We start from the raw sequence: 16,108 nt of genomic DNA on the forward strand, positions 1-16,108 counted from the left end.
ATTTGTAGAAACAGGATCTCATTATGTTGCCAAGGCTGGTCTCGTCTCAAACTCTTGGCCTCAAGTGATCCTCTCACTTGAGTCTTCCAAAGTGGGGGGATTACAGGCGTGAACCACCACGCCTGGCCAAAAGAGTGGTTTTTAATCTTTAATGGTTAGATTTTTAGAGAGCTTTTTTTGTTGTTGTGTAGTTACAAATGATGAGTTAAATGTGGATTATGATTTAATTGTTAAACATATTATACACACACAAATACAGATGCAGATCAAAGCATCCAGATAGCAGTTCATGACCTTCTTGGGATTTTACCAGCCGTATGATTTTATGATTATACCTTCTTTTCTTTTTTCCCTTTTCTTTCTTTTCTTAGCTACATATTGCACAATTGGTTTTATTTTGAGAATGTTGTGATAGTCCTTAAGACGAAGATAGTTTAGGGTTCTGAAAAACTAGAGTGAAGTGGTTGTTGCACTGCAATGTCATTGTTGAGAAGTATGAAAAATTAGAATTGTTTTTTGCTGCATCACAATACTTTTGATGCAGGGTTAACTTTATTTTCTAAATTCAAAATTAATATTAAGGTAATAAATTTATATGGGATAGTAACAGTAATACTTAGGCTAAAATGAAATTGCATATGGCTGACACATGTATGCATGTTCTCTTAGACAAATGACATCTCAAATTGGAAAAATTCAATAAATTTTTAGGTGTTTATTTTTAATTGTTATAGGCTATTTTTATAAACAAACAGTTTTAGATTAATGGAAACAATGAGGAAATAGTACAGAGTGTGCCTATAATACTCTCTTACCCAATTTCTCTATTATTAACATTAATGTGATATATTTGTTACAAGTAATGAACTGATATTAGTAAAGTCCGTGGTTTATTCAGACTTCTTAGTTTCTACTTAAACTAAGTTTTCTTAAACTAAGATTTCCTTAGTTTTACTACTTTTTCTGTTTCAGAATCACATCCAGGATACCACATTACATTAACTTGTAGTGTCTCTTTAGGTCCCTCTTGGCTATGACAGTTTAATCTTTTTTTTTTTTTCTTAAACAGGTCTAGATGTGATGATACTTATCTCTTTGAATTGTTATTATTTTTTATGTGTCTGCCTTCTGCAGCTGCTTGAATGGTCTTTAAAAGGCAGCTTAACTTTTTTTGAATTTGCCTTAGTACCTAGCATAGTGTCTGTAATGCAGTAGTAAGTCCTTAGTAGATGGTTGTTACGTGAATGAATGTTTGCCCGACTTTAAGAATTCAGGCCATGGCAATATCATTAGGTCAGTTGGTTTTATGTACATGAAAGAACAGTCCCTGAAATGCTTTGGTCAAACATGTTGTCTTGATACTGGTAGAAGAGATTCATAGACTGATTTTAGATATGAAAGTTTTGGGTCTTTTTAAAAATAATGGAATTTAAATTTTGAATGGGAAATACATATACATAGACATAATTCACAGTGCACGTTCAAAAGTAAGTCTTCTTAAATTGCTGCCATCCTGTAATCACTTCCCTAGAGGTAACACTTGACACCTCTAGACTTCTACAGTTGTATGTGCCATTCTCCAGATATTCTAAGTGCATTATTCTTTTCCCTTCTATTTTACATAAATGGTAGCTTTCTGTGTACCCTTGCTTTTCACTAACAATGTTTATAGTAATTGGTTTTTATTTGTATATATAGAGCTGCTTTATTATTTTTAAAAACCACATTGTATTCCATTAAATACCATTAATTATTTAACCAATACCCAGTTACTGAGTATTCAGGTTGATTCTAGTCATTTGCTATTTACCCCTCCCTCCGCTCTTTAAAAGTAGCAGTAACTATTCTTGTACATGTTCATTAAACACATGAGAAAGCCAAAAGTGGAATTAGAGGTCAAAGGGTATGTACATTCTTAATTTTAATAGACATTGCCAAATTGCTGTTTGTAGAGGTTACAAATCTACATAGAGGTTAACCAGTAACTGTTAACTGATCTATATTCCTATGAACAATGTATTAAAGTGCCTTTGTCCTTACACCCGCACCGAAACAATGTGTTAAGATAATAATAGCTAACATTTGTGAATGCTTACTATGTGCCAAGCTGTTTCTTTGTTTTAATGCTCTTTACATGTAACAATTAATTTACTCATCAAAACAATCTCATGAGGGAAAATAGTGTAAGATTCCCTTTTTTTGGAGGCAGAAACTGAAGCATACAAAGTTGAGTAACATATGTCAAACTTTTTGCTATTTACTACTCTGATAATTGAAAAATAATATATGATTTTATTTGTTTAGTTATTCATGTTTAGGGGCCATTTGTATTTAAGTAGCAATTGGTGGAGCCACCTCCACCTTCTGCAGTAATTCCCCCCCTGTGGTCCATGCAGTGTTCAGCCTGGGGTGACTGCCTGGATTCCTTGTCCTTTAAGGATAGTCCAGAACAGAAAGCAAATAATATTTATTATGCCTCTATTTTAATATTTTAAACAGACATTAGAATATGTTTATGAGTTTCCCCCCTTTCTTTTTAGTTCAACACAAGATGAGACACATGTGAATACTGGGTCATCGTCTGAAGTGGTGCATTTGGATGATGCTTTTTCTGAAGAAGAGGAAGAGGATGAGGATAAGGTTGAGGATGAGGATGCTACCGAAGACAGACCATCTGAGGTTTCAGAACCTATTGAAGAGTTACAGTCCAGACCTCATAAATCTCAGGAAGGCACGCAGGAGGTTTCAGTTCGACCATCAGTTATTCAAAAACTGGAGAAGGGACAGCAGCAGCCCTTGGAGTTTGTTCATAAAATTGGGGCCAGTGTGAAAAAATGTAACCTAGTAGATATTGGTCAGGCTACAAATAATAGAAGCAACTTGGTACGCCCCCCAGTGATTTGTAATGCTCCTGCTAGTTGTTTACCTGAAAGCTCTAACGATAGACCAGTTACAGCTAATACAACTAGTTTACCACCAGCAGCTCATTTGGATTCAGTTAGCAAATGTGACCCAAACAAAGTTGAGAAATATCTTGAACAGCCAGATGGGGCCTCTAGAAATCCTGTGCCATCATCCCATGTAGAAACTACTTCATTTTCGTATCAGAAACATAAAGAATCAAATAGGAAATCTTTACGCATGAATTCAGATAAGTTGGTTTTGTGGAAAGATGTAAAATCTCAGGGTAAAACTTTATCAGCTGGCTTGAAATTCCATGAACGCATGGGTACTAAGGGCTCCTTAAGAGTTAAATCTCCTTCCAAATTAGCAGTAAACCCGAATAAAACTGACATGCCTTCTAATAAAGGAATATTTGAAGATACTATTGCAAAGAACCATGAGGAATTCTTTTCTAACATGGATTGTACCCAAGAAGAAAAGCATTTGGTTTTTAACAAGACAGCCTTTTGGGAACAGAAGTGCTCAGTGAGTTCTGAAATGAAGTTTGACTGTAGCTCTCTTCAGTCAGCATCTGATCAGCCCCAAGAGACTGCACAAGACTTAAATCTTTGGAAGGAGGAGCAAATTGACCAAGAAGATAACTATGAATCTAGAGGTTCAGAAATGAGTTTTGATTGCAGTTCCTCTTTTCATTCACTGACTGACCAATCTAAAGTGAGTGCCAAAGAAGTAAACCTTTCCAAGGAAGTACGTACTGATGTACAGTATAAGAATAATAAATCTTATGTTTCTAAAATAAGTTCTGATTGTGATGACATTCTTCACTTGGTTACCAACCAATCCCAAATGATTGTTAAAGAAATAAGTCTTCAGAATGCAAGGCATATTAGCCTGGTTGACCAAAGCTATGAATCTAGCAGTTCTGAAACGAATTTTGATTGTGATGTTTCACCTCAGTCCACTAGTGACTACCCCCAACAATCTGTAACAGAAGTAAACCTTCCTAAGGAAGTGCACATTGGTTTGGTTGATAAGAACTATGGTTCCAGTAGCTCTGAAGTAAGTGCTGATTCTGTTTTCCCACTGCAGTCAGTGGTTGACCGACCCCCAGTGGCTGTCACAGAAACAAAACTTCGGAAGAAGGCTCATACCAGCTTGGTTGATAACTATGGATCGAGTTGTTCTGAAACAAGTTTTGATTGTGATGTTTCTCTTGAGTCAGTAGTTGATCATCCCCAACTGACTGTCAAAGGAAGAAATCTGAAAGGTAGACAAGTCCACCTAAAACATAAGAAGCGTAAACCCAGTAGTGCTAAAGCACATCTTGATTGTGATGTCTCACTTGGGACAGTTGCAGATGAATCCCAGAGGGCTGTTGAAAAGATAAATCTGCTGAAGGAGAAGAATGCTGACCTTATGGATATGAACTGTGAATCCCATGGTCCTGAAATGGGTTTTCAGGCTGATGCTCAATTAGCTGACCAGTCTCAAGTAGCCAAAATAGAGCCTCAGAAAGTGGATGTTGACCTTGAGAATAAGAGTGTTCAGTCTAGCCGTTCTTCTCTGAGTTCTGATTCTCCGGCTTCTCTTTATCATTCAGCTCATGATGAGCCTCAAGAAGCTTTGGATGAAGTAAATCTTAAAGAGTTAAATATTGACATGGAAGTTAAGAGCTATGATTGCTCCAGCTCTGAGTTGACTTTTGATTCTGACCCGCCTCTTCTGTCAGTTACTGAGCAGTCTCATCTGGATGCTGAAGGAAAAGAACGGCACATTGACCTGGAAGATGAGAGCTGTGAGTCAGATAGTTCTGAAATAACTTTTGATTCTGATATTCCTCTTTATTCAGTAATTGACCAACCTGAAGTAGCTGTTTATGAGGAAGAAACTGTTGATCTGGAAAGTAAAAGTAATGAATCTTGTGTCTCTGAAATAACTTTTGATTCTGATATTCCTCTTCATTCAGGAAATGATCACCCTGAAGTAGCTGTTAAAGAAGTAATTCAGAAAGAAGAGTACATTCACTTAGAAAGGAAGAATGATGAACCCAGTGGTTCTGAAATAAGTTCGGATTCCCATGCCCCTCTTCATTCAGTGACTAATTCTCCCGAAGTAGCTGTTAAAAAGCTAAATCCTCAAAAAGAAGAGCAGGTACACTTAGAAAATAAGGAAAATGAACGTATTGATTCTGAAGTAAGTTTGGATTATAATATCATTTTTCATTCAGTGACTGGACGTTCTGAAGATCCCATTAAAGAAATAAGCCTTCACACAAAAGAGCACATGTACTTAGAAAATAAGAGTGTTTTTGAAACAAGTTTGGATTCTGATGTCCCTCTTCAGGCAGCGACTCACAAACCTGAAGTAATTGTCAAAGAAACATGGCTTCAAAGAGAAAAGCACACTGAATTCCAAGGTAGAAGTACTGAATTCAGTGGTTCAAAAACAAGTTTAGATTCTGGTGTCCCTCATTATTCAGTAACTGAACCTCAAGTAGCTGTTAACAAAATAAACAGAAAGAAGCAATATGTTCTAGAAAACAAGAATGATAAATGTAGTGGTTCTGAAATAATTTTGGATTCTAATGTTCCACCTCAGTCAATGACTGACCAACCTCAACTAGCTTTTTTGAAGGAAAAACATGTTAATCTGAAGGACAAAAACAGTAAATCAGGTGATTCTAAAATAACTTTTGATTCTGAACAACTTCAGGAAGCGGTTAAAAAAATAGACCAATGGAAGGAAGAGGTTATTGGCCTGAAAAATAAGATTAATGAACCTAGTACTTATAAATTAATACATCATCCTGATGTTTCTGTCCAATCTGTGGCTGATCAACCCAAAGTAGCTATTAAACATGTAAACCTTGGGAATGAAAACCATATGTACTTGGAAGTTAAGAACAGCCAATATAGTTGTTCAGAAATGAATTTGGATTCTGGTTTCTTGGGTCAGTCAATAGTCAGTCGACCTCAAATAACTATTTTGGAGCAGGAGCACAATGAACTAGAAGGTAAGCACAATCAATGTTGTGGTTCTGAAGTAAGTTTTGATTCTGATGACCCTCTTCAGTCAGTGGCTGACCGGCTGAGAGAAACCGTTAAAGAAATAAGCCTTTGGAAGGATGAAGAAGTTGACATGGAAGATAGGAGAAATGAAGCTAAGGGTTTTGAAATTATGTATGATTCTGATGTTCTTCAGCCAGTGGCTGGCCAACCTGAAGAAGTAGTTAAGGAGGTCAGTCTTTGGAAAGAGCATGTTGACTTGGAAAATAAGATTGTCAAACCTACAGATTCCAGAATAAATTTTGATTCTCATGAACCCCTTCAGTCCATAGCTAATAAAATTCCAGGGGCAAATAAAGAAATAAATCTTTTGAGGGAGGAACATGTTTGTCTGGATGATAAGGGCTATGTGCCCAGTGATTCTGAAATAATTTATGTTTCAAATATCCCTCTTCAGTCAGTGATAAAACAACCACACATTTTGGAAGAGGAGCATGCCAGTCTGGAAGATAAGAGCAGCAATTCTTGTAGTCCTGAAGAAAGTTCTGATTCCAATGACTCTTTTCAGGCAGCAGCAGATGAGCTTCAAAAACCTGTCAAAGAAATAAATCTTTGGAAGGAAGACCATATTTACCTGGAAGATAAGAGCTATAAATTAGGTGATTTTGATGTAAGTTATGCTTCTCATATTCCTGTTCAGTTTGTGACTGATCAATCTTCTGTACCTGTCAAAGAAATAAACTTGCAAAAGAAGGATCATAATGATCTAGAAAATAAGAACTGTGAAGTCTGTGGTTCTGAAATAAAATGTCATTCTTGTGTTCATCTTCAGTCAGAAGTTGACCAACCTCAAGTGTCTTACAAAGAGGCAGACCTTCAGAAGGAAGAGCATGTTGTCATGGAAGAAAAGACCGATCAACCTAGTGATTCAGAAATGATGTATGATTCTGATGTTCCTTTTCAAATAGTAGTTAACCAATTTCCAGGATCAGTCAAAGAAACCCACCTTCCAAAGGTGGTACTTGTGGATCTGGTGCCCAGTGATAGTGATTATGAAGTAATTTCAGATGATATTCCCCTTCAGTTAGTGACTGACCCACCTCAGTTGACTGTCAAAGATATCAACTGTATAAATACAGAATGTATTGATATAGAAGATAAGAGCTGTGACTTTTTTGGTTCTGAAGTCAGATGTCATTGTAAAGCCTCTCCTCCCTCAATGACAAACCAATGCAAAGAGACTTTCAAAATAATAAACCGGAAGAAGGACTATATTATTCTGGGAGAGCCAAGTTGTCAATCTTGTGGTTCTGAAATGAATTTTAATGTTGATGCCTCTGATCAGTCCATGACTTACGAGTCACAAGGATCTGATGAGAAAATGGTGAAATATATTGATTCAGAAGATAAGAGCTGTGGATATAATGGTTCTAAAGGAAAATTTAATTTGGAAGACACTTCTCATCGAACGACTCACCGACTGCAGAAAGCTCACAAAGAAGCCAACCTTCGGAAAGATCCAAGAAATGCTGGCCTAAAGGGTAAGAGCTGTCAGTCTAGTGCTTCTGCAGTGGATTTTGGTGCCTCTTCCAAGTCAGCGCTCCATCGAAGGGCTGATAAAAAAAAACGTTCGAAGCTAAAACATAGAGATCTAGAAGTGAGCTGTGAACCGGATGGTTTTGAGATGAATTTTCAGTGTGCTCCCCCTCTTCTGTCTGATACTGATCAGCCTCAAGAAACTGTTAAGAAAAGACACCCTTGTAAGAAGGTATCTTTTGACTTGAAAGAAAAGAACCGTGATTCCCAGTCAAGCTCTGTTCCCAAGGTTGATTCTGTAAGGAACCTGAAAAAAGCAAAGGATGTCATAGAAGATAATCCTGATGAACCAGTTCTTGAAGCCTTGCCTCATGTACCTCCTTCATTTGTGGGGAAAACATGGTCTCAGATAATGAGAGAAGATGACATAAAAATTAATGCTCTGGTGAAGGAGTTTAGGGAAGGTCGTTTCCACTGTTACTTTGATGATGACTGTGAGACCAAAAAAGTTTCTTCGAAGGGGAAAAAAAAGGTTACCTGGGCTGACTTGCAAGGTAAGGAGGACACTGCACCAACTCAAGCTGTGTCAGAGAGTGATGATATTGTCTGTGGTATTTCAGATATTGATGACTTGTCAGTGGCCTTAGATAAACCATGCCATCGTCATCCTCCAGCAGAGAGGCCTCCTAAGCAAAAGGGGCGTGTGGCTTCTCAATGCCAGACAGCGAAAATCAGCCATAGTACTCAGACCAGTTGTAAGAATTACCCAGTGATGAAAAGAAAAATAATTAGACAAGAGGAAGACCCACCAAAAAGTAAGTGTTCACGTTTACAGGATGACAGAAAAACCAAAAAGAAAGTCAAAATTGGGACAGTTGAATTTCCTGCATCATGTACTAAAGTTTTGAAGCCTATGCAACCCAAAGCCTTAGTCTGTGTTCTTTCTTCTTTAAATATTAAACTGAAGGAGGGTGAAGGCCTTCCTTTCCCTAAAATGAGGCACCATAGTTGGGATAATGATATTCGGTTTATATGCAAATATAAACGGAATATCTTTGATTATTATGAGCCCTTGATTAAGCAAATTGTAATTAGTCCTCCCCTGAGTGTAATAGTACCAGAGTTTGAGAGGCGTAACTGGGTTAAAATTCATTTTAATAGGAGCAACCAAAACTCCAGTGCAGGAGATAATGATGCTGATGGACAAGGCTCTGCTTCAGCGCCTTTAATGGCAGTGCCGGCAAGATATGGATTTAATTCACATCAGGGAACCAGTGACTCTTCTCTGTTTCTGGAAGAATCAAAGGTTCTGCATGCTCGTGAGGTTCCAAAGAAAAGAAATTTCCAGCTAACATTTTTAAATCGTGATGTTGTCAAAATCTCTCCAAAATCAGTTAGAAATAAGCTTTTGGAAAGTCAAAGTAAAAAGAAAATTCATGGAAAGAGGGTGACAACTAGTAGTAATAAGCTAGGTTTTCCCAAAAAGGTTTATAAACCAATTATTCTCCAGCAAAAACCCAGAAAAGCTTCAGAGAAACAGTCAATTTGGATTCGGACCAAACCAAGTGATATCATTAGAAAGTATATTTCGAAATACTCTGTCTTTTTACGTCATAGATATCAGTCCAGGAGCGCTTTTCTTGGAAGGTATCTGAAGAAGAAAAAATCTGTTGTCAGTAGGCTAAAGAAGGCGAAGAGAACAGCTAAAGTGCTTTTGAACTCTTCAGTTCCACCAGCTGGTGCTGAAGAGCTGTCAAGCGCTATCGCAAATCCTCCTCCAAAGCGACCTGTGCGGGCTTCTTGCCGCGTTGCAAGAAGGAGGAAGAAGAGTGATGAAAGCTACCATGGCCGACAGAAAGGTCCTTCTACACCTGTGAGAGCATATGATCTGAGAAGCTCATCTTGTTTACAACAACGTGAGAGAATGATGACTCGGCTAGCAAACAAACTGAGAGGTAATGAGGTAAAATAGAAGTTGGTTTTGTGTTCAGGCTAGTTGAGGATTCAGTACTTCAGTTGAAATATATTTGGTACTTTGTGCACACAGCTTTCCCAGCTTTGGTGAGAAAACTAATCTTGAACTATTTTGCTATAAATATTATTTTTCAGAATTTTTATATTCATTTAAAATTAGTGTTTAGAGTCCTTTCATTTTAAGATTCAGAAGCAGCCTTTGTCCAACATTTTCTGTAGAAGAACTTCATCTTAATTTATGTCACAAAATAATTTAGCACCGTATATAGAATTTTGTTCCTCAAATCATATCCCTCTTATTTTTTATGATTATCTCTCTCATGCCAGCAAATTTAACATTGTGAGAATGAATATCGCAAACTTATTAAAAAGAAAGAATTATAATGAATTATGTCAACTTTTGAATGGAGTTGACTTAAATGAATACAAACAAAATATGTTTTCTTTCTTTTTAAAGCATTCCAGAAAATGAGATTCCATAATCTTTAATACAGTTTTTAAAAACTGGTGATTTTTTTTTATGCATAACACAAACTCCTCCTGCTTCATTTAAATTGGATCTGCAAGTCTCTAACTTTTATCATTTGGACACATGCACACATACAGTCTCTAGGTTTTTTGGGTTAGCCTTATTAGGTCTTAAAGGGGAAAATAATTTTGCCCATGTGTTTAGGCATTCCCCCTCCTTTCTTTTAACCACCTTTACTCTCTTCTACATGAAGAGTTGGTGGTTTAATATGAAAATCCAGGTTATTTTGTGGCCTTATCCCCTAAAAATATTTTAGGCATTACCATATCAGTTTTTATTTTTATGTTTATTATTATTATTTTTTGAGACAGAGTCTCACTGTCTTGCCCAGGCTGGAGTGCAGTGGCCTGAACTTAGCTCACCGCAACCTCCGCCTCCCGGGTTCAAGCAATTCTCCTGCCTAAGCCTCTCGAGTAGCTGGGACTACAGGCGTGCGCCACCATGCCCGGCTAATTTTTGTATTTTTAGTAGAGTCGGGGGTTTCACTGTGTTGGCCAGGCTGGTCTCAAACTCCTGACCTTGTGATCCACCCGCCTCAGCCTCCCAAAGTGCTGGGATTACACGCATAAGCCACCGTGCCCAGCCTACCATATCAGTTTTTAATAACTTGAACTGAAATTATTGGCTTGGTAATATTTGGGCAGGCCATTAATTCTCATTAGAAAATTACTTAATATTTCAAAAAATTGAATAAAACTGGTAATCTTTGTGGAGGCCCATTTTGCAAGTGGAAACCTGTATTTATACATTAGTTTGTCTTTAACTACTTGTTAACAGATTTTAACAGTTCAAATGAAAGATGTTAACGAGATGCAGTTTGAGTCTGGGATACTCAGAATAGATCCAGAACCTTTATTCAGGGACACTGGTTGAGTTGGTACAGATGCATTCAGTTGTCATTCATTCGTGTTAAGCCAAGATCTTGGATCTTCTATCATTAATGTTAAGAGGAAACATGAATTACAACTATATTGTATGACTGCCATATTTTATTGAAACTAAGGTCAATGTTGAACCATATCTTGATTTCAGAATTTAAAATGTGTTACCTTAGAAATAATGAAGTATAGTATAACAGTTGGTTTCTAAATGTGGTTTTATTTCAGGGGCCATTATTTAACCTGTGTGTATGCTATGATGGAGTTCTTTTGTGATTTCTTTACTTCTAAATTTAAATAGTAATTATGTTTAAAAACAAATGTTTTTGTCTTTAGTTGCAAAGCAGCATATATCTCATTTCCTTCAACCTTGCCTCCGCATACACAAATATATTTTCATTTCTCTTCTTAAAAGATCACTGGGCCAGTAGTTCAAAATAATCCTCCAATTTTAATTTAGGAACAAAGCTTTGTCCTGCTGACTAGGAAGTAAACAAACAGCTGATATATAAAATACTCTATTTGTGGGTATTGGTGTCTTTTTTCCCTATGGAATAGACACATAGTTCCCTTAAATATTATTAATAGACATTCTACAGTCTTTCAGTGTAAGTTTAAAAGCAAGAGATCAAATGAAAATGTGTACTATGTACCTGTGATGTGTCATATCGTGATTACATCATGCAGAGAGAACAGTTCCTATAATTCAAGTAATTAAAATTTCAAGTTATAAAAATGTTACCATTTTCACATTGGAAGCCCTTCTAAGTACCACTTTCATTGGGGGCAGGGAGAAGGTTTATATTTAAATTTCATATTACCAGACATAAAGTACAGTGCAGTACTGATGATTTTGTTTAAAGTTTTTGAAATGTTTACTAAGTTCCTGTAATCATTATTATTTTAGACAAGCTTGAAAACTTGAAATTGTTGAAACTTATAATTTAAATTAAATTGGAAATTACTTTCAGAATTTGGTAGTATACAAGATGTGCCCCTTTGTCTAAATAAATGTTGGCTTAATTTGCAGAATAGATAAAACAATTGATGTTTTTGTGTATTCAAGAATGCATTAAATTCCTTTAATAGTAAAAAGTCAAATTACGACCATAATGAGTATTTTAATCTTGTTCTTGTTCAGTATTTTGCATAGATTTTTATTGTAATTGTCCTGAGTTCTACAGTATGTGAACAATATCGTGTGAAGTGTGTTTTTGCATTTGTGCATTTAAATTATTTATGTAACTAGGGCTGTGAGTAACACTGTTTTTTTTTTTTTTTTTTTTTGGTTAAAGAAAAGCTATATTTAAATATTCAAATAATTATATATTTCCATGTAAAACTAATGTGAAGACTAATGTATTTTTTATATTGCAGTGTAAAAGCTAAACTTGTTTTTGATGTTATCAAGATAAAATTTATTAAACCTTGAAATTTGTCTGTTCTCTCTTCGTGTTAGAAACTTTTTCTGGGAATACTTGAAGAATAAGAGAATAATGGCCTGAGAGATAATAAATGAGAGAATGTAAATGTTGATGCCAGTGAGAAAGTAGTTTAACCAAAGATATACAGATTATATTCGATGCAGTAGTTATTTCAAAGGATTAAAATTAAACCATTTATTTGTCTGGTGGAGTGGTGGATTAGCAGCTTTTCACTTTGTGTACCTGTATTGAAAGGGCCCGTGAACAAGACTGAGTTCATGAGGCTGTATCTATATCACTGTTTGACACCTACTGGGAAGGGAGAACTTGGGAGCCTCCACTACCACAGCATGTATTATGAAATACAAGAAAACATGAGAAAGTGTATGTGTGTCAGTGAGGTAGGTGCCTTTGGCCCCAGTAGTACTGACTTCCAGAGTTTGTTGGCCTAGATGTTATTGCCAGGATAAACAACATCCTAATCTTTTTTTTTTTTTCCTTTCTTGAGGCAGAGCCTCTCTGTCGCCCAGGCTGGAGTGCAGTGGTGCAATCTCAGCTCACTACAACCCCCCACCTTCCAGGTTCAAGTGATTCTCCTGTCTCAGCCTCCTGAGTAGCTGGGATTACAGGCATGCGCCACCACACCCAGCTAATTTTTGTATTTTTAGTAGAGACGGGGTTTTACCATGTTGGCCAGGCTGGTCTCGAACTCCTGACCTCAGGTGATCCACCCACCTTGGCCTCCCAAAGTGCTGGGATTACAGGCATGAGCCACGACGCCCAGCCCCTAATCTTTATAATAAAAAATCATGGTCGGGTGCAGTGACTCACGCCTGTAATCCCAGCACTTTGGGAGGCCGAGGCAGGCAGATCACGAGGTCAGGAGATCAAGACCATCCTGGCTAACATGGTGACACCCTGTGTCTACTAAACAAAATACAAAAAATTAACCGAGTGTGGTGGCAGGTGCGTGTAGTCCCAGCTACTCGGGAGGCTGAGGCAGGAGAATGGTGTGAACCTGGGAGGCGGAGCTTGCAGTGAGCCGAGATCGTGCCACTGCACTCCAGCCTGGGCGACAGAGCGAGACTCTGTCTCAAAAAAAAAAAAAAAAAAAAAAAATTACTACAGTGAAAATGTAAAATGGAAGTCCATTTTCAGCAAAGGGCTTCTATGTAAGGAAAATATAGTTTGTTGTTGAATCTTTAAGTAATATAAACTTAAAATTTTCTGTGTTTATAATTTATTACATGAATGTTGTAATTTATTTCCAGGTTTAATTATTTTAAGGTTAAAAGGTGTGTGTGAGTGAACATCTTGAGCCCTTGCTGAGTGCCAGAGATTGTTCTAAGCTTTTAACCTGTTATCTCATTTGGTCTTCAAAGGACCTTTATGAGTTAGATACTGTAATTTTCGCAATATATTAAATGAGAAAATTGTGGCATATTGTAGTTTATAGTTAATCATCATTCCCACCCCCCGGTTCCAAGCCAGCACTAATCTACTTTCTGTCTTTATAGTATATCCTTTTCTGGATAGTTCATATGAATGGAGTAGTAAAATACGTGGCCTTTTTGTTGGCTTCTTTCATTTACCCCGATGTTTTGTCATTGTGTTGTAGCATGGATCGGTATTTTGTTCCTTTTTATTGCAGAATAATACTTACAGTTCGTTTTTAATGAAAATAATAACACAGACCTGGTCTCCTGGTAGCAAATATGAGAAAACCACTAGGTTTGGGCCTCGCTGTTCCCTTTATGCCTCTCCTATGTGTTATCCTTGGTAACTGCCCAGACCCAAGACCAGACAGGACCATTGCCTTCTAGAGTTCTCTTATTCCATGCCTGGATGCTTGTGCTTCCTCCCTTGGACTTTTTGTCCCTTTACTACCCTTCCTGGCATTCTTTTCACTGTTCTGTGAATTCTCATTTTCAGTGTCAACACATTACCCTGTGTTCTCAGTGCTTTCACAGTGGGTTGCTGGCAGGTAATTGGAATCTGAGAATTTTATCCAAGTTGCCCATTATTCTAATCTCCATAAGCCACAGAGCCAGGAACTGCTGATGGCGTACTGGTTGTGGCGAACACTCTTTTTTGAAAATTACTCTCTTACATAACCACAGCACATACCATCAAAATCAGGAAATCAGCATTGATCTGATAAAACCATCTACTCCACAGACCTTGTTCAGGTTTGGGGGATTATTCCAAAATGTTCTCTCCTGGTCCAGGATTTGATCCAGGATCTACTGGCATGACTCTAATTTTCTTCAGTATGGAGCAGTTCCTCAGCCTTTCTTTGCATTTCATAGCAAACTTACTGAAGATAACTAGTTTTGTTTTGTTTTTTTTTTTGGTGGAAACTCAGTTTAATGTTTCTTTATAATCTGCTTTTGTAGGGGAGGAGCAAAAATTCTGTATTCTTAGTGTTTTGTAACTGGAGCCGTGTGATGTCAATTTGAGTAAATATGATAGAAGATACCCAGTGTTGGTCCTTAGGGAAAAAGGTTTTCATAATCACAGAAGTGGGGGTTCTCACTGAGGTTGAGTTATCAACAAATAGTTACATTTTCTGGCAGCATTGACAGTGAATTTTATCTAATTATTTTTTAACTCATAGATAAGACAATCACTTATTCATACATTTACTACCCCTACTATGTGCTTACCCATGTGTGGGTGCCAGGGATCCAGGCGTCAACCAAACAGGCCTCTGGTTGCTCACCCTCATGCACTGATATGTGTGAGAGGGAATTTCAGTAGTGGTAAGTCAGTGGTGTTGCAACATAATTCTTGTGCTTTCAAAGATCATTCATAGACTCATATAGCTAACACTCACAGGATACTGCTCTTTGGCATTGACCAGTTCCTCCACTTTCTTCCCTGAGACCCATTGCAAGCTGTTTCTGATCATTGTCAGGAAAGATTGTTTTCCTGTGTTTGTGTTATTTTGAAAAGGCTCTGTGTGTTGGTTTGGTGCACCAGGATGTGTTATACAGACTCACTTGCCACAGCAAAAAAATGACATCCTAAGGAGAAGTTGGTATATTCATCAGATGTTAAGTTTTTGAGTTGAGATTTTGTCAGCTTTTTTGACCTGGAAAAATAGAAGGTTTATTTATTTATTTTTTTTCGAGAGTTGTCACTGGTCACAGATAATTAAATAAGTAAAGTGAGTGGTGTTTATCATCCATTGAGCTAGACCTATTTTACTAGCTGATTGACTACCTGAAAATCTGTGGTTATTTCACTGTGTCAAATGGTAGCCTAGTAACTGATTATTACTGCTGTTTTACACAGTGACCTTCTTATGTTTAGGATATATTTAGGTGAGTTAGTGAGGTAGCTTTGATGCCTTAATAGAACCAGAGAAACCACTTGGCCATAATAACTGATAGTTTTCAGGTTTTCATACTGTGCTTACTACTTAACACATCTGTAACCTACCAGAGCTACAACGTTCCTCTTCTTTTTGTTCCTACAGAGAAAGGATCTCAAGTCTAACTTAGAATGTGGCATAATAATGTGTGACAGTCTTTTGAGGAACAAATCACAGTAACCCCAAATTGCCCAGGGTAATCAATAGCAACTGCCAGATTGCATTTGGAGCCAGGACATTTCTTTGGCTATACTGGGCGACCATGTGAGATCTGAGAGAACATGAGGATGGTTATAAGTGGCTGGATAAAAACAAAACGAAAATATGTGAGTTCCTTTTGAGCTAAAGATGTTGATGAGAATTATTCTGAAGAAAAATGGCCACTACATTTTAAGTGCTAATTTAAGAATGGCTGCTGCTTCTTAGAGATTGTTGAGTATACTGATTCTAAATTATGTAGTTTAAGTTGTGTAAATTTAAAT

General features: G+C 37.1%; 1 protein-coding gene across 11 annotated transcripts in view; it reads left to right on the forward strand.

Annotated features, from left to right (window-relative positions):
* Window positions 1-12,271, forward strand: part of ZDBF2 (zinc finger DBF-type containing 2) — a 39,931-nt gene extending 27,660 nt beyond the window's left edge. For 10 of the 11 annotated variants that reach the window (XM_055380405.2, XM_055380404.2, XM_063695131.1 and 7 more), the window contains one exon: window positions 2,541-12,271. In XM_055380405.2, coding sequence (XP_055236380.1) covers window positions 2,541-9,417 — 6,877 coding nt within the window. In that variant the 3' untranslated portion in view covers window positions 9,418-12,271. The remainder of the gene's footprint in view (window positions 1-2,540) is intronic. The other variant, XM_031008714.3, reaches the window with a different exon arrangement.
* The last annotated feature ends 3,837 nt before the right edge of the window (window positions 12,272-16,108 follow it).

The sequence above is a fragment of the Gorilla gorilla genome, chromosome 11 (assembly GCF_029281585.2).
Source record: "Gorilla gorilla gorilla isolate KB3781 chromosome 11, NHGRI_mGorGor1-v2.1_pri, whole genome shotgun sequence".
Classification (NCBI taxonomy): Eukaryota; Metazoa; Chordata; class Mammalia; order Primates; family Hominidae; genus Gorilla; species Gorilla gorilla.